General features: G+C 43.9%; 1 protein-coding gene across 1 annotated transcript in view; it reads right to left on the reverse strand.

Moving 5' to 3' along the window:
• Positions 1-18899, reverse strand: part of VWC2L (von Willebrand factor C domain containing 2 like) — an 83178-nt gene that overhangs the window by 39879 nt on the left and 24400 nt on the right. The window contains exon 3 of the mRNA XM_039493622.1: positions 15384-15513. Within this exon, the coding sequence (XP_039349556.1) occupies positions 15384-15513 (130 nt within the window). The remainder of the gene's footprint in view (positions 1-15383; positions 15514-18899) is intronic.

The raw sequence follows: 18899 nt of genomic DNA on the forward strand, positions 1-18899 counted from the left end.
GCTATTCGCTGGTGGTACTAGGACTGAACATGTCACACAGCTCCAGCAGGAAAAAAAGAACAGCTTATTTTTTCCCCTGCAGTGGATCTGGCTTCTCCACAGCATAAAGGGAAAAGCCTTTGGGTGTCGCGCTGAAATTCTGTTTTGCAGCCTTTAGGTGTATTAATCAAGACAGCGTTCCTCTGGTCTGAGGAGGCAGCCCCTTGGTCCCAGCTATCCTGAATGGTAGGGGAGCTAAACCCTAGGGGCCCACCCTGCAGCTGGTATAAATTGGCTGACTGCTGATTTCCACCAGCTGAGGACCTGGCCCTGGAAATTCAGCTTTTCCTCTTTAATTTCAAAGCTATTATAAAATCAGACACAGGGCTGGGTCCTCAGGTGGTCTAAACTGGTGTATTTGCACTGGAGTTAATGGAACTATGCTAGTATACACCAGCTCAGACAAAACACAGTTGAAAAAGGTGGTTTCTGTGCTGCATGTAGTGACTAAAAGTAATTGCCAGTGTAACAGACAGGTTTCTGGTTTTAATCACAGTTTTTTCCTGTCCTTTATAATTACTGCTCCTCATTTCCTGTAATGCATTCCTTGTTTGTGCGACACCGCTTGAAAAGTAACCAAAAATTATCTCTCGAACTTTCGCTTGCAGCGTTATCAGGGCACGAGAGCCCTATGCAAATCAACGGCAGGGTGTCAAAGAAAGGCAAACTAAATTCTTTCATTAATTTTTGGCATCTGATGACCTGATCTGTAACCCAATGAGTATATCTGCAATTACTATGCTGTACTGAAATTGGTATTTTGACCCCACTGTCAGCATGCATTCTACTTCTCACTTACTGGGGATTAACAGTGAGACATCAGATCCTGCAGCCCTTACTCCTGCCAGCAATCCTTACTCCTGGGAGGATCCCATTGACTTCAAAGAGTCTGCTCCAATGCAGAACCGCTGAGAGTCTGATTTTTCAGGATTGGGCCCTCTGAGGACTAGCAGCCGGGGCTTACAGGGGAAGAAGCTGTATAATCAAACCCATTGATTTAAAAGATCCATTGTGTTCCTCCTGCACTGAAACACTGCAAATGGACTGCAGTAGATTTGCTCCACTCTACTCCACTACAGAATGAGGAATCAGTCAGGGGGATTGCTTGCTCCCAGTTTCTGAGTCTTTTTTTTTATATATGCTAAGAGATGAGAGGGGGAAGGAGGGTCATTGCTTTATTCTGCATCACAAGTGAGAAACTAGAAACCTGGTAAATGCCGTGACTTTGGCTAATGAGATTCAGAAATACAGAGGCGATATTGAACAGGGATTCTGAAACCGACATCTCCTGTCATTTTTCATGTGTTTTAATTGGGCAAGACGTAATTAAAGGCACAGTTGCCGTGGCAATTAATAAAAACTCTTTTCCTACATCCATTCTGAGGGTCCAATCCTGCACGTACCCTCAGCTCCCAGCTGTAATGGAAGGGGACGAGGCCTGGCATGTCGCAGGATTGGGCTAGTTAGATAGAAAGGATATTTTTGCTCCTGCTGAGCCTAGCTGAGTTACGAGGTGCAAAACTATCTAGGTAAAACTGAGAGCTGAGTGGGAAAAGATTCTTCCATCTTATAAGGATTTTTAAGACTTTGAACAAATTTTCTGCCCTGAATCAGGAAGAAAAGTTGAAATCTCATCAGTGTTTCTGACTTGAAAATCCATAACAAACAAACAGAAAAAATCAGGTTCATCCAACTGGAACATTTTGTTTTGATTTCAACCTTTATTATTATTTACACCTTTACTATAATTTAACTTCCAGTTTGAAATTAAAAGTCATCCCACCCCCCCAAAACTCAACATTTTCATTTACAAAATGGCTAAATTTGATGTTTTGAGAATTTCAAAACTTATTTCCCAAAATGTTGCAAAACAGGAAATTTGTCAAAACCGATCCTTTCCCACCAACGGTTCTGGTTTCAAAGAATTGGCATGTTCTGACCAAAACGAAGAAACAAACAAACGAAAACCTTTCCCTGAAAATTTCCCAACTGCCGCTAGTACATACATCTGATTTTCAACATTTCCAGACAACTTTTTGTGTTTGCATCCATGCCCCTTTACTGATTAGCTCACAGTAAATTCCCTCCTATAGACGCCTTTATCTTCACCATGTAAATAGATCTACAGAACCTCTTCCCCTTATTCAAACAAACAACAGCTCCTCTACCGAAACAAAACTAATGAGCAATAAAACTTTTTGAACTGATGCTGACCTGGGACAAAAATGTTGTTTATTTCAAATATAATGATGAGCTAGATCCTCAGGTGGTGTAAATCAGAGTTATGCCAATCTACACCAGTTGAGGATCGGGCCCATATATACATATTTTCCAAATCTTCATTGCATTCCTCATAGATAATTACAGTTTAAGAAATATATACCTCTGTGCACAATATATAGGATCAAAACATGATAGCATTGTGATTTGTGTAGGCAGATTTGACAGTCTTTCCATATTTACTTGGATGGTGAGATGACATATCATTTACATTCAGGGCCTTCTTGGTAAGAGTAAGAATGAGTTATTTGTTTGTTGAATACATACCTGTTGGTGGATTGGCCATGGATAAGCTGCATTTATTATGACTATATTTGTTAGGTATGATTTGCATTGCTTAATATTATCTCATGCTGCTTCAGTGTTCCATTCCTTGTGTGTCTCTTTTGTGTGGGTTCTGAATTTTAGGGCCATCTTTTTAATTTTCTAAAACTTGAATGCAAAATTAAATGACAAGAATATAAAGAGAAAATTTTAAAAATGATTTAAAAAATCCATTAGGTCCTTTGGTAATTTACGTTGGAGCCTGTGTTGAAGGTAGGGGCTATACCAGAGGTGGGCAAACTATGGCCCGCGGGACACATCTGGCCCGTGGGACCATTCTGCCTGGCCCTTGAGCTCCCGGCCAGGGAGGCTAGCCTCCAGCCCTGCCCCCGCCATCCCCCCTCCCCTGCAGCCTCACATCGGGGGTGGGGGTGGGGGTTGGATAAGGGGCAGGAGGTCCCAGGGGATGGGGAGCAGGGGGTGGTTGGATGGGGCAGTGGTTCACGGGGGACGGTCAGGGGATGGGGAGTGGGAGGGGCTGGGTAGGGGGTAGGGTCCTGGGGGGTGGAGTCTGGATAGGGGTTGGGGCAGGCAGGGGACAGGGAGCAGAAGGGTTGGATAGGGGGTGGGGTCCCGTGGGGTGGTTAGGGGCGAGGGTCCTGGGAGGGGGTAATCAGGGGACAAAGAGAAGGGGGGGTTGGATGGGTTGGGGATTCTGAGGGGGGCAGTCAGAGGGCGGGAAGTGGGAGGGGACAGATGGGGGCAGGAGCCAGGCTGTTTGGGGAGGCACAGCCTTCCCTACCTGGCCCTCCATACAGTTTTGGAACCCTGATGTGGACCTCGGGTCAAAAAGTTTGCCCACCCTTGGGCTATACTGAGAAATGCTCATGCAGTATTGCTATGGTTAACCTTGTTCTGTTATGAGGTCCATCAATTACCCACACCTACATAGGGGCAAATTCTGAAGTCCTTGCTCAGTCTTTACTCCCGTAGAGAAGCAGCTTGTTCCAGTAGATAGACTAGACTGGGTTCTATTCCTGTCTCTGCCACTGACCTACTCTGTAACCACGGGCAAGTCACCTCCCATCTCTGCATCTGTTTCTTCTGTCTGTCTTTGCCCATTTAAACTGTAAGCTCTTCAGGACAGGGAATGCCTCTCACCATATGCATGCACAGCACCATGGACAAAGGGAGCTTTCTCTCAGTTGGGGTCTCTGGGTGCTATCTGTTGTTTCATGGCATACAGAGAAGTTAGCTAAGAACCTAATCTGCTCTTGCTGGAAGGTTCAGAATGATAAAACAGGCCTAGGCCTGTGCTGCAGCTGGGAACGTGCTTCCCAGCTCAAGCAGACAGACTTGCCCCAGCTCTGCTCAAACTCATGCTAAAAATAGCAGCGTAGCTGTAGCGGCATGGACAGCAGCTGGTACTAGCCACCTGAGTACAAACCCGCCCAGACCCCCTAGATAGATACTCAGGTGGCTAGCCTGAGCTATTGCCCGTACTGCCTGCGTCTGGCTACTTGAGCTGGGACGCACACTCCCAGCTCCAGTGGAGACATACCCAGAGAGAACCAAAGAAGGCTGCATCCTAAAAGAGAGAGGTAAAACTCACCCTGCCTTACTCTCCGTTGGCTAGCTGCTGGCTGACTGCTGAGACCTAGAATTGCTGGCTTCCCTACAGAACCCCCTAGCCAGGAATCCCCCCTGCCCTGCCACACACACTCACACTCTGATAGCTTGCAATTCCAACACAGTCCTCAATACACTAGCCTACCATGGTCACATCAGCATAAAAGTTACGACTCCCTATGGCATCAGTGAGAGCTTTTCCCATGCAAGGACTTGGGGAGGCCTGCAGGAAGAGTCTGCAGGCTCCTGGGGAACTGTGCACTCCTCCAAGGGAAGCCCAAATGAAAATAACATTCCCCTCTTCTTTACCCCATGGTTTTATACGCACATTAGGATGACCAAGCCCAGGCATCTGAATCTTGCCCAGCTTTGCTTAGCACAAGCCTGGAGGAATTCACTACAACCTTGTAGAAGGTTTTCCTCTGTTTTTTTTCTTTAAAATCAGCCCTTAGTTTTCAATTCAGAGAAAGAGAGGCAGCTTGGCATTCCGTTCCACCAATGACACCTTGACACCGACTACTTATTGCAGCACAGAGAGGATGAAAACACCCACAGGGAGCGGAGGACGATGTGAGCTAACCCAAAGGGCAAGGGGTTGGGCCAACACACTGGAGTGAAATCGATGACGATGATTAATTGCAACTGGCATGCCTTTGAGCAGCAAGGGTGTGGAGCTCCCCATGTTGCCATGCTGAAAGTGTCTCTGTTTCTCACCCCAATTTCTTCGTGTGCTTTATTTTCATGTTTTCAGCCTCTCAGCGCTGCAATAACTGGTCGGTGCCAAGGTGTCATTTTTGGAACGGAATGCTGAGGGGCCTCTCTTTCACGTAATTCATTTCCTGCAGCAAAAAGGGCAAATTGCGTGGCACGTTAAGAGCTGATGAAAAGAAAAAAATTAAGAGGAAAATTGTCACTTGCATATACTTGCATATATATATAGTACAAAGTTAACCCCATTCATTCACCTGCAGCAAAGGAGCATCACCTCCATAACTTACTTGCCAATCTTTTCCCCGGGCAGGAAGAAGTGCTGTTACAAACTGCAGGTCCCTCTGGAAAACCAGTTCCACAAAGCTCACAAGCTTTCTGCTCCACCTGGGAGATGTCCTGTCTGGGAGACTATGCTCTTCCTCTGTGAGCACGTCAGGGTTTGGGATGAAAGACTCACCTTAAAGACATGTTTAAACTCCCACTAACCAAGCCAGTGGGAGTTCTGCAAGCTTAAGAACCAAGGCTGCTGCTTAAACATATGATAATGTCCAGAACAAGATTACTGGAATGATCGCATTCTAAATGGTGTGTGGGCGGATGAGTGAGAATAAGACAACAGCCCAGGTCTGAAATTAGTGACTGTACCAGGGAGTCGGAGAGGATGGAGGGCTGGGGGCAGGGGAAACACGAAGACAAAACTTCTAAGTGTGTTTTTCATTCTAATTTCTCCCAAACTCACTTAGCTCTAATCGTTAATGCATATTTTTATTCTATTCTCTTTGTGCCAGAAACTCCCTATTTCATGTAAAGGGAGCACCTCAGACATCAATTATTCGACATGTCAATCCCTTTTACACGTTCTCTGTTCTACGTATAAGTAGGCACCAAGAAGAGGCATTAAACATTCATTAAATTAGAAATGCATGAAACCAGCCTCTGCAGCTCTTTTCATACAGCTCTGACTAATAATCCAAATTCGGTAGAGGAGCAAAGTAAACCCTTCTGTCATTCTGTCCGAAAGCTTGACCACCAGAGCATCTTTCATAGTTTGCCTCTCAGTCATAGACATTAAATTCAATGGCCGGATCCTTAGCTGGTGTAAATCAGTGCAGGTCTATTAGCTTCAATGGGGCTGCACTGATTTTCACCAGCTGATCCTATATCTCTAAACCAGCCAAATGGTTTGCAGTAGCATAATTGGATACACACATCATTCAGACTCTTCTAAATTACACTGATGATTTGATTGCCCTGGGAATAATAATGACACGCCTGCTTTAATGTTAGTACCTTCTGAACTGCTCCTGTTCTGTCAGGGTACCTACGCTCCCAACCTGAACTTGATGTACACGGCCCAGATGTACTGCCCTGGAGATAGGGAGACGGTGGAATCTGAAAACTCTTCTCAGTGTGAAGGATTAACAGTGATTCCCAAGTTTTTACACAAAGTTTCAACAAAGTTGTCCCATGGGCTTTTCTCAACCTGTATTTCTTACCACAGCAAGGAATCCTAGCATATACTGCATATTTCCCAGATCCTCAGTCTCTCTTTTCTGGATCAGTTCTTTGCCTACCACACTAATCCACACACTTTTGGTTAAAGCAGCTCGATAGGCCAAATCCTTAGCTGTTGCAAATTAAAGTGGCTCCACTGACTGCAGTTCACACCAGATGAGGATCTGGCCCAGTCTTTCTTTGGGGATTTGCTAATAACAATTATAACTTCCATACATATAAATGGTTGTTTTCTTCTATGGCTTTAAGTGTATGCAAATATGCTTCCAGAGTGACTGAAGATTCTACCATCCCAGCTAGCACCTTGGATTCAAACACCATAGGAGAGACAGGGGATACCAATAAGTAGAGAACATTCTCTATCTGTTCCTTTTAGCCTTGCCACAGCCCTAGTGAAAAATTAATTGGCCACCAACTACCTAGCCTTTTAAATGGCATATCTTTCTGTGTGCCCATAACCTGACCAAATATTTAGCTTCTTCAAGATGATTATGCTAGAAGAAAGGAGTTAACAAAAAGAAGAAGAAAAAAAGGCTAATAATAGTTCTGTAAGAGGTGTGATCTTCCACCAGGCCTCCAGATGCTATTCTGCTTCCCTTACCCCAGAAATTGTATGATGAACTCTAAAGCAACCTAATTTCCAAAGGTATCTATTCCTAATATACATTAATTCCGTTCACCTCTTTGGGGACCATCGCCTTGTTGTGATGAAGGGACTTGCATGTTCCAATGAGCCTCAGAGCTAAGTTGTTGGGAGCTTCATGTTCCAGGTAGGGTCTCCCAAGAAGAACAGGTCTGAGGGGAGGTCCCAGACAAAGCATGGTCCAATCCCCCAAGTCCTCAACAGTGGATCAGGCGGAAGAGGGTCCTCGGATCTCAACGGCTGTGAAAGCGGATGAAGGCTGCAGCAAGTGGAGATCTCCAGTCGTTTCGGACTTTCCCTGCCACTGGGCCCCAGACTTCCAACTTGTCATGGTTGTGTGGTTGCTGTAGGTGCACCAGCTTCCCCACGCTAAAAGAAATCACGCGCAGGTTTCTACCACAGAAAATAACATCTTTCCAACCTTCCAAGCCCTGCGGCGATGGTCTGGTGGTGACAGTGACAGGATCAGTGAATTTGGCAGTCCCTGGCCATGAATCTGCACATGGGCAGTGGTAGTGAGATGGTCATCTGGCACCTGGACAAGACGGGGTGCAATCGGCAGCTACTATCGCGACTGGACAGTCCTCTTTAGGATCCCCTGTGCTCACCACACATGGGGAAAGGGTTAGAAAAGGTGCCCTAAACTGAGGCTGTCTCATACCCTAGAGCCTGCACCCCCAGCCAGAGCCCTCATCTCCCCACACCCAATCCTCTGCACCATTCCTGAGCCCCCTCCCACACTCCAAACCCCTTGGCCCCACCCCCACCACATGAGTTTTGTTATGTGCACCAATATGAAGGTGATGTGTCACACATTACCTCTATATTGGTGCACATAACAAAATTTATTCTGCAAAGAGGGAACAGTGGTCCTGCATCCGGTTTAGTTCAACATTTCGTTAATGATGTGGATGAAGGGATGGATTGCACCCTTGGCAAGTTTGTGGATGACAGTAAGCTTGAGGGAGAGGTAGATATGCTGGAGGGTAGGGATAGGGTCCAGAGTAACCTAGACAAATTGGAGGATTGGGCTAAAAGAAATCTGATGAGGTTCAACAAGGACAAGTGTGGAGTCCTGCACTTAGGATGGAAGAATCCCATGCACTGCTACAGGCTGGGGACCGACTGACTAAGTGGCAGTTCTGCAGAAAAGGACCTGGAGATTACCATGGATGGGAAGCTGGATATGAGTCAACAGTGTGCCCTTGTTGCCAAGAAGGCTAATGGCATTTTGGGTTGTATAAGTAGGGGCATTTCCAGCAGATCGAGGGATGTGATCATTCCCCTCTACTCAGCACTGGTGAGGCCTCATTTGGAGTACTGTGTCCAGTTTTGGGCCCCCCACTACAGAAAGGATGTGGACAAATTGGAGAGAGACCCGCGGAGGGCAACAGAAATGATTAGGGGGCTGGGGCACATAACTTATGAGGAGAGGCTGAGGGAACTGGGATTGTTTAGTCTGCAGAAGAGAAGAATGAGGGGGGATTTGATAGCAGCTTTCAACTACCTGAAGGGGGTTTCCAAAGAGGATGAAGCTAGGCTGTTCTCAGAGGTGGCAGATGGCAGAACAAGAAGCAATGGTCTCAAGTTGCAGTGTGGGAGACCTAGGTTGGATATTAGGAAAAACTTTTTCACTAGTAGGGTGGTGAAGCACTGGAATGGGTTACCTTGGGAGGTGGTGGAATCTCCATCCTCAGAGGTTTTTAAGGCCCGCCATGACAAAACCCTGCCTGGGATGATTTAGCTGGTGTTGGTCCTGCTTTGAGAAGGGGGTTGGAGTAGATGACCTCCTGAGGTCTCTTCCAATCCTAATCTTCTATGACTCTATGATAAATTAACTCAAACTCCAAAATAATCAGTAGTGCATTTATATTCTAAGTAAATTAAGAAAGAAGCTTAGGTGAAATGTGGATTTCTATACAAGGAAATAAATTGTTATTTACATTAATTTGTGCCCATGCCCTCAAAGATGAGGATATTTGTAGGGAATTATTAATATTTATAGCCTATTAAAATAAATGTACATAATAACTGTGCCCGATCCTGGCCTCTTTACCCAGGTAAAACTCCAACTGAAATCAATGGGACTCTTCCCTGAGTACAGAGGAAAGAATCAGACTTTGTATTTTAAAATCTGTATCAACTGTGATAATTTAAAACTTTAATTACAGAAGCGGTGACAGATTATCTATGAAACATCTTTCTCCTACCCAATATTTCATCATGAATCTCGCCAGTAGTCTATGCAGCTAGTAAATAAGCACAGTTGCCGGAAAGTATTTCATTGTAGATGTGTTAGGTTTCATCTGTTTTGTTGTGTGTAACTAATTACCTTCTTGAGGGTTAGTGGCAACAAAAATTAAATTAAAGTGAAAGCCAGAGCCCAAATCAGAAACATACAAGGCTTATCTTGCTCATCCCTCCTGAAAATGAAAATGCCAGGGCACAGTCTAATATTTTAGCAACTGCATTAATGTGCATGTAAGTGGGTGAGAAAGCTTTTGCTCTGAAAAGAATTTCACACTTTAGTGGAGAAAAATGTTAACTAGTCTAGGGCTGCATTTATTGGATTTTTAAATTAATTTCTGTGACATAGGCATGCCACAAAAGCCCCAGTGATGAATTCTTGCTAATGTCAACATTATTTTGGGAAAGAATTTTAAAATAGTGCCTATAATTCATGAGAATAGAGACCTCTGGGAATTCATTGCATCGTCTTACTTTGCCCTTTCCTTGTTTTCACTCACAACTACACTTCCCAAACCAGTCTAGTTTCTTTTAATTTTAAAATGCATCTGGATTTTTCTTCAGCAGAGCAGTGAGTGGTAAGTGGGATGCAAACCTGACATGGAACTTTATCAAGCAGAGCCAGTGTAGAGCAGTGGGTAAAGATCACACTGGAACTAACTCAAAACAGCATAGGAAAAAAACAAGCTATTTTGTCTTCCCAGAGGGCTATGGTCTATAGCCGAGCTGTTCTCCTTGTTTGACATTAAAACGTAAGAGCCAAATCCTCAAGTCCTAATGCAGGACTTGGTCCTAGGCCAACAATCTGGTGCATGGAGAAGTTTCTCTCATCTTGTGCGTTTTTTTCCCATGATCCAAGGGCAATCACTGTTAAGGGCCAGAGACAAAAGCAAGAAGAACCCATTTAACTTGGAGAGCAGCTTAAATCAGATTAAAAGAATTGGAAGATCATAAACTCAAAAAAAGAAAAAAAAACAGGCTGTACCAGAGTGTATTCAAGAGGATTTAAGGCATCACAAAGAGCAACCTCCCAATTATCCTTAGGAAAGAGCTTTAAAGTATGTCCAACCACTGATCATGAGCTCTGGCTCTGAGACTGGGTACTTCACTCACAAATCCAAGCACCACTCACCCACTTCAAGAAAGGCCTTTGGTGAGAGTAAAAATGGAAGTTGTGTTAAGTGATAAGAAGCAAACAAGGGGACAGACCAATCTGACAATATTGATTGAGAGACAATCGCTCGGATGCTCAGTAGTATCCAAGGATCTGGTTCCACCGATTTCAGCTGAATGACTCTAGCTGCAATTCTGACCCTTAATTAGCAACAAGAAGTGGTGAAAAAGGTGGGTAGAGTCTCATGCCGGACGTTGGAGAAGGAAGGATCCAATAGCACATGACATCTCATGCCGGACGTTGTAGACGGAAGGGTCCAAGAGCACATGACATCTCATGCTGGACATTGGAGATGGAAGGGTCCAAGAGCACATGACAAAATACAAGATGAGAAATAACAATGCACTCACATGTGCAGAAAGACCTAGGTGAAAAAGCTCCGGGGACATCTTAGTGGGAATTTTCTTACATAGACTGCTGCTCTTGCTTCAGTGTGAAATGAGTGGATAGTTTTCTTGTTGAGAATAAAGTAAAGCCCAGGGGGCAGGAGGGACATCACAGACCATGGCAGTCGTGAGCTTGATTTAAATAACAACAGGCAAGTTTAAGATCATGTAGAGATGAAAGTTAACAATAGTTGACAGACTTTTATCTGGAAAAGTCAAAATGACCATAAAGAACAACTTGGGGCAATAATGTTGTATTCTGTCACTCCTGGAGAACTGGAAATCCAGTAACCTTTCATATTAAGTCAAAAACCCTGTACAGTTCCTGGAGCCATCACCCTCAAAATTTACTGTGACAATTTGGACGATGGGACATGAAAGAAGAAATGTTTCCTTCCAAATTTTAGCCTTGCAGTGAACTCTGCCTACTGTATGTGCAACTTGATTAAGCTGCCTGATACAACAAGCTTTGCAGCCACTTCGCTGAATTTTTCAAAGCACAAGATAATGGTTCTATTTCTTTTGACAATTAGGAGTAAATCTCCAGACCCTCGTGTTCAGGAGGCAGGGGAAAGGAATTGATATTGGCTGCTTATGAATCTTCAGGTCAGGTATGGTAGAGTCAACACATTTCTGCATTAACCTTACTTCTGCACAGCGCTTCTGTCCTTGGCAACACATAATTAAGACAGCCATGAAAATTATTCTCAATGTATCAGAAGGGAATTATTTTCCAGTTAATGACAGCAACATACAAGCAAGCTACACTGCTTACAAAAGAAAGAACAGCAAAGGACATGGGGCTCTATCTTAACCAACAATAATGGCTTTTTCAGCTAAATTCATAAGGAATAACTTTTCAAATGAGTATCTGCATTGCACACTGCTCTGCAGATATAATCATATCCACAAATCTCCTTCATTTGCCTTTATAAGACAATAACCAGAGAAGCAGTAAGACTGAGCTGAAATCTTTTGATCACAACATATCTTTCCACTGAAATATTTTTTTAAAATGGAAAACAAAAGCTGTAGGGTGGGGGGAAAAATTGTATCACTCTGTTAAGTGAGACTGTCAAACAGAATTATCCATGAGCGCATTTGTGAAACTTATCTTTAATTGACTGTGTGCAGTGGAGTTTTCAGAAACAAAAGCTTGGTCTGAACATGGCTATCTGGCTTCTTCCTGAACGTGATGCAAAACCTCATTTTAGCATATGTCAGAGGGATTCGGAGCGTGAGGTGACACATTTGATATCTTTCCACGGTTTTGCGATCAAGGTAGCAAGGATTTCATAGATTCATAGATTCCAAGGTCAGAAGGGATCATTGTGTTCATCTAACCTGACTCCTCTAGATCACAGACCATAGAAGTTCCCCAAAATTATTCCTAGAGCAGATCTCTTAGAAAAACATCCAGTCTTGATTTAAAAATGGTCAGCGATGGAGAATCCACCATGATCCTTGGTAAACTGTTCCCATGATTAATTACATGTTACACCTTTCTCTGCTAGATTTACGTATGGACTGGAATCATGTCACCCCTAAACCTTTTTGTTAAGCTAAATGATTGAGCTCCTTGAGTCAGTCACTGTAAGACAGGTTTTCTAATCCTTTAATCAATCTCATGGCTTCTCTCCGAACCCTCCCCAATTTAACAACATCCTTCTTGAATGGTGGGCACCAGAACTGGACACAGGATTCCAGCAGCCATCACTCCAGTGCCAAATACAGAAGTAAAATAAGTTCTCTGCTCATACTTGAGAGTCCCCTGTTTATGCATCCCAGGATCGCATTAGCCCTTTTGGCACAGCATTGCACGGGGAGCTCATGTTCAGCTGATTATCCAGCCCAACCGCCAAACCTTTTCAGAGTCCCTGGTTCCCAGGATACACTCCCCCAAGATGAGAGGTCATCTATCGTGATGGCCAATAGAAACAATAATGCCAAAGAGGAATGACTGAGTCTGCTCATCATGTTTCTTATAATAACAAAGCCATGACATGGACAGACAGATAACCAGTGAGCCTTAATTTCCCATATTTCTTCCTCACCATCCTCCCTTGCCTCAGAAACCCACCGTCCTTAACAGACCTGGGCTCTTGATCTTAAATGGCTTGGGGTGAGTATAATAATTGTACCTAGCTCTAACAAAGCACTTTTCACCAGTAGATCTCAAAGCACTTTGCAAAGGAGGTCAGGATCATTATCCCCATTCCACACAGGGGGAAGCTGAAGCACAGGGAGATGAAGTGATTTGCCCAAGGTCACCCAGCAGACCAGTAGCAGAGATGGCTCTTCAGGTACAGCCTGCAGGCTGACTCCACTAACTTGTTTCTTGAAGATCCCTCTGCAGGGGAGGGATGATCAGCCTGCAGCCTGCATTCTGAGGGCAACAGATGAGCAGGAAGTAGAAGGTCACTGGGCTTCCATAGTAGACAAGGTGCAGAGATGAACTTGGGCCTGCTGGGGGGACAGCGTAGCTCTGGGGAGGGATCGGGTGGGGAAGCTAACTGGTCTCATTCCGATGCTGATCTCTTTCACTGGGTTTGTTTGAAGATCACTTGAACTTTCATTTCTGGGAAGCTTAAACCTGGAAGCAAACACCCATCTGGAGTAAACCACAGAAAGGAAACTGAGTGCTGAAACCAACAGGTGAGGTACCGGTCTAATCAGAGCTCATTGGAGTACAAGGATTCATCCTTGGACAGTAAATGCTTCAGGGACTCAACAGGCCAAATATAGAGGTGAGGTATACGATGACGCAAAGTACATTGTGATAGCGTGTGTAAGTGATTCTCACTGGACCTAAGGGAGCCTAAATTACATTCACACACACATCGAGAACTCAGAAGGTTAAAGTTACATTTTCCACGAAGCTGTGTTTTCTGCTACAGCCTTCTCTTAGATTCCTGGGTACGTGAGCTATTGAGCACAAAACACAGACTTAGTGGGTCACATTCAGAGATGCCGTCTCAAACTGATGAAAAAAATAGTAATTACTTTTCTGGGAAATATAAACAAATGTTATCTTTGTCAAAATTTCCCATAAAAATTCTGTTTTTTTTTTTTTTTTTTTACAGAAAACAGAAACTACCGGTAACATTTTTGTTTTTTTAACATTTTGGGTTTCTTAAAAAAAGGGTTTTGGTAAAAAGTTTTGCGTTTCCAAATTCCATTTTTGGTAAAAATTTTCAGTTAAAAAATCTACCAAAACCTTTTACCGAAAAAAAATATATATTTTTTAGTTTCGGAGGCGGGGTTTGGAGGGGGAGGTGTCAAAAGATGAGAACTTTTTATTGTCCGTGACGTTTTTGTGCAAACATTTTCATTTTTGACCAAAAGCCACAATTAAAACATTTCAGACAACTCGAGAGATGTGTAGGGAGTGGAAGTTACACATTGATAAGAAGATACGGACACGAGTCTGAGAGTATTACTGGGCCTGTGATCTTACTGAGTATAAGCTGGCATAACTCAAAGGCGAAGTGGGCTGGAAGACAGTATAAGTTACACCTGCTTAGACTCACCTCTGAATTTCTCCCAATGTGTGACTAAAGAGAATGTCTCAAGGGGTGAGATGTGGCCAGGATAGACTGAGTGCCACTGTAAATGCTACTTAGGTAAGTACTAGCAGAAATACTGAATTACACTTAGCCTAAGGTTAAGGCTCCGTTCCCTTCCATTCTCCAGTGAACGCATACAGCTACAAAGTGGGCTTTACAAAACGAGGATCTGATTGGCTGATTCTGACTCTATGGTGTAATGCCACCCTAAAAATGCCCATAGGCAGACCTCACTGAATGAAGTCATAATGACAGTCATGTTACCGCAATGGTTAAAGATGCTTTGTATCCTGACACAGGCTCCCCGCTTTGTGTGCTACTGTGATTGCAGTGGTGATATTATGACACAAGTGGTGCACTGGGCATCTGTCAATGGAAAATAAATGCTTGCACTACAACTGCTGACCAGTGGCAAATAATAACGTACATCACCCAGGGCCCAACCCTGCTTTCACCAAAACCAATGGGAGTTCTGCTACTGACTTCAATGAGAGCAAGGGCAGTCTATTGACCTTAGACAAATGTTGACCCCTCTCATCTCAATCTAGAGCCTAATACTGCTCCCCTTACTCATGCAAATAGTCCAACTGCCTTCAAGTGGGACTAAGTGTGGGAGCAAGGTAAGCAGGAATTAGCCCTTGGAGAGCTGAAATTCTCACCTTGACTGATCCTCACTAGTTTTAGGGCCCATCCTACAAACCCTTGCTCAGGTGAACAGTCCCATTGACTTCAATGAGATGACTCATGCGAGGACGAGTGTTCTTGAGTTGCATTGATGGAAGTTGCTAACTAAAGCACACACAATGAGAAGGAACAAACATCGACCTTTGCCAGGCATGGTAGTTTCTGGGCTGCGTGTAGGTAATAAAAAAATCTTTATAGTATTTTGCTGTTACCTCTTCTTTAAAGCTAATACAGCGTATTCTTACCATTTTTGCAGACAGGACAACACTGTTCTGGTTCATAGACTGGGTTGACACACTCAGGAACTGCGCAGTCTGCTACAACACAGTGAACTTCATTGCTGGGCTCACAGCGACACCATTCACATGGAGAGGGCTAGGAACAAATCTAAAATTAGCCCATTTCCTCCTGCAGCTCAAACGTTTGTAACATTTATATGTTGCCATAAGACAAAACATCTGCGTTTAATACGACTTCACTGCATTCATTCATCATGTGCAACACAAATTAGCCTTGTAAAATTGTAAACTCTGAAATATTTTTAAAAGTGCTAAGGAGAATGCTCAGAATTAGATCTGTTTTAAGGACCATGCTTTTACTTTGTCCATTGTCACACTTACCTCTCTATTATAAAAGGACCCAGAGCAGGCCTGAAGGACTAATACAAGTCACCAGTCTGGCTTTGGTTTGAAGGCACATGAGTGCACGTCACAGATCGTGTTCCTTTGCTCATCTGTTGCCTTCTGGTGAGCATGTCTGGTGTTAAGAGTTATAAGAGCAGGGTTCTAGTAAACCTCAGCTCCGTGGCTGCTCTCGGGAAGGGGGCAGAGGGACTGCATGATGGTCAAATGCACGTTCATGTCGTGCAAACTCACGGTCGCAAACCAACCTAATACCCTGCGTGTGTTGCCACCGGATCAGCTGGCTCAGAAGCTGGACCCTTCACAGTGTCACAGCCTCGGGTTAGAGTGGATACATTTTTCAGAATCAAGAAGAATTTCTGTTGCTTTTCTTGTGGGGCAGGGATTGTATTTTTGTTCTGTGTTTGCCCAGTGCTTAGCACAAGAGGGCCCTGATTGGGCCCCCCAAAGCACCACCACAATATAAACAATAAATAATAATAATTAATTAATTTTCTAGCCACACCCTCAAGAAGGTACTTAAGCATATGCCCAAGAAGAAGCTCTGAGTAACCCCACTGAAGTCAATGAGTTAGGTAGGAACCAAGTGAACTGGTTACATTTTAGGACTGTCAGTCTAAAGGGTGTGCCTTGAACATGGAAGAGAGAGTTGTCTTCACCTCACTTGTCTTCCCTTTTAATGGGGAGCTGAAGAAATCTGTTTTAAAAAATAGAAAAGTCACTGTTTTGGGTCTCTAAAACAACAAGTGTGTGCACGCATGTGAGACAGCCACACATACACATACAATTGGAGAATTAGTGTGTGGCAGGCTGGTGTGTGAAATCTCCAGCAATCTAGCGTACTGCGCACCAAGTGTCCGTGTGGACAATGCTGCTGCACACTCAGAAATCCATAGCGCACTTTGATCTACTCTAAACAGCCTAGCACACAAGGGAGCTTCCAGTGCGTGGAGCAGGGGCCACACAACCAGTTCGTGTGCCACACACTTGAGTGCTGTTGTTACACCCCAGCACGCTACGCACTAGTGCTCCGTCCAGCTATGCCCTTAGATAGACTGGGGAGAGGAAGTGGGACGAAGGGTGGGGAAGAGAAATAAAAGTGACTGATCAGCGCATGTGAAAACCAAATCACTAGGAGATCATTTTATTCAGTTACCTGTCAGACACTGAATTCAGGCCTCTTCTGAAACAGCTGATCCCCTCACTAGCAGCTAAACTAATGGGTGGAAGGTACTGGCTCAAACTCTTCCTTCCATCATATAAGGAGAAAGCTGCAATAATGCCATTGAATTCAATGGAATTCCTCCAAATTAAATCAGAGCAGAATGCGGATGAAATGTTTCAGATCGTGGTGATGTCTCTCACTCATTCGTACAAGACATACAGAACACCCTGAGTTCTGGTCTTGGCAGGTAAAAAGCTTTTCTGTTCACCTCTAAGGGGCTCCATATGTCTTGAATCAAATCATTTATGCCCAGGGAATTCATTTCCACCCTAAAATGGACTAATTAAAGCATCCCTTGCTTTGTCTGAACGTCTGCAGCCTGTAATCCCCATCAACTCTCATTACTAGTGACTCTGGCAAATTAGATAAAATCAGCACATCCTGAGTTAGGGAAGCAGTCTGTGGAGGTGGAAATCCTCTGTCTAATTATCTTCCCTCATTCCATTCTGCTTTGATTTCTATCTGCAGTACCAGGAAGCTAAATTTCTTTTACCGGCTTTTCTTATTCAAGTCTATTTAATAACAATAAAAACGACACAGAAGAAACCTGGACTACTTGCCCAGGGATCAATAAGAAAATTACTGTCTTGTTTTCCCCCAATTTAACCAATAGTTATATGGAATAGTCCAGCTAGATCTTATGCTATACTGAGACCTTCATTAACACTTCCTTGAGAATTTCTCCCTGCCACAAACTTACATTGGTTTCTGTGATGCGGAGCTGCTAGCATTGCAAGGCATTCTACTGCATATGCCTGAGATTGAAGCGCATCAGCAGATGTAGAAGATGCCGCTAAATGACTCTACACTGAGTAAATGAGACATGACATGTATATCTTTTGATTCTATGTTGTTAGTGTTACCTGAAAATGACACTGTAATAAAATGTGATGTTATTTGACACTGGAAGCAGCTGTTAGGATGGGAGAACTTTACACAGTTATAAGATGGAAAGAACTCTTCAACTTTTCAGACAATGAACATTCTGCAGAAGAAAAGAGGATGTTCGATGTATGTCACCCCCTCTTTGAATCTCTCCACCAGCTTCCTATTCCCCACCAAATGAAGTTCAACCTACTCGTTCTTGCCTTCACACCCATCCTTAACCTCGCCACTTTATACTCACTAGTCTCTTACTGCAGCACTCACACATCCTCTCCCCTCCACAAGTGATGCCAAGCTTGCTGACCACTTCTCCAAATGCCTCAGTGCTTTCTTCCACATCTTCCCTTATACACAGAACACCCTCCCGGAGCTGACCTGCAAAGCCGCTCCCGTCTTGTGTAGGATCTGATCCAAAGCACAGTGAAATCAATAGGATTCTTTTTAATGACATCAATGGGCTTTGGCTCAGAGCCTTAAATTCCTCCTGGAGACACACTTCTTCTGGGATGACTACAGGAAACTAGCTGACTGAGTGGTCTGTTATTTATCTCATGGATGAACTGCTCTTCTATACAAGTGTTGGGAGGAAAGGTCCTGACACTGAAGCTGGGAATTAGTGCAGGAATTGGGATTCACATGAGGCACCTCCAGGTCTTTTTCTGACTTCTCTATCCAGCCCATCTGTCCTTATTTTCCTCCAGGCATCAGCTGCTCTTCTATTGACCCTACTGAAGTTCTCTTCCAGATGCTGCCGCTTTGTTTGCTTTTTATTCCTAGGCAAATATCATACACGGTGAGTGCTCTCTAGAGTGTGCACTGGGTAACCTGGCCAATTTTCAGCAGCACCAGGGTTGGCATTTAAAGGGGTGTCATGCATGGAGCATGGCACCTTGGTAAACAGTTTGTAAATCGATGTTCTCCTGTCCTTATTGAAAACCAGCAATGGGAATGTTTGCTAAGGCCTGACATACAAAAAGAGCATTCAGTCATGACACTTGCTTTTAGACAGT

This window comes from Mauremys reevesii, linkage group 11 (genome assembly GCF_016161935.1).
Source record: "Mauremys reevesii isolate NIE-2019 linkage group 11, ASM1616193v1, whole genome shotgun sequence".
Lineage (NCBI taxonomy): Eukaryota > Metazoa > Chordata > Testudines > Geoemydidae > Mauremys > Mauremys reevesii.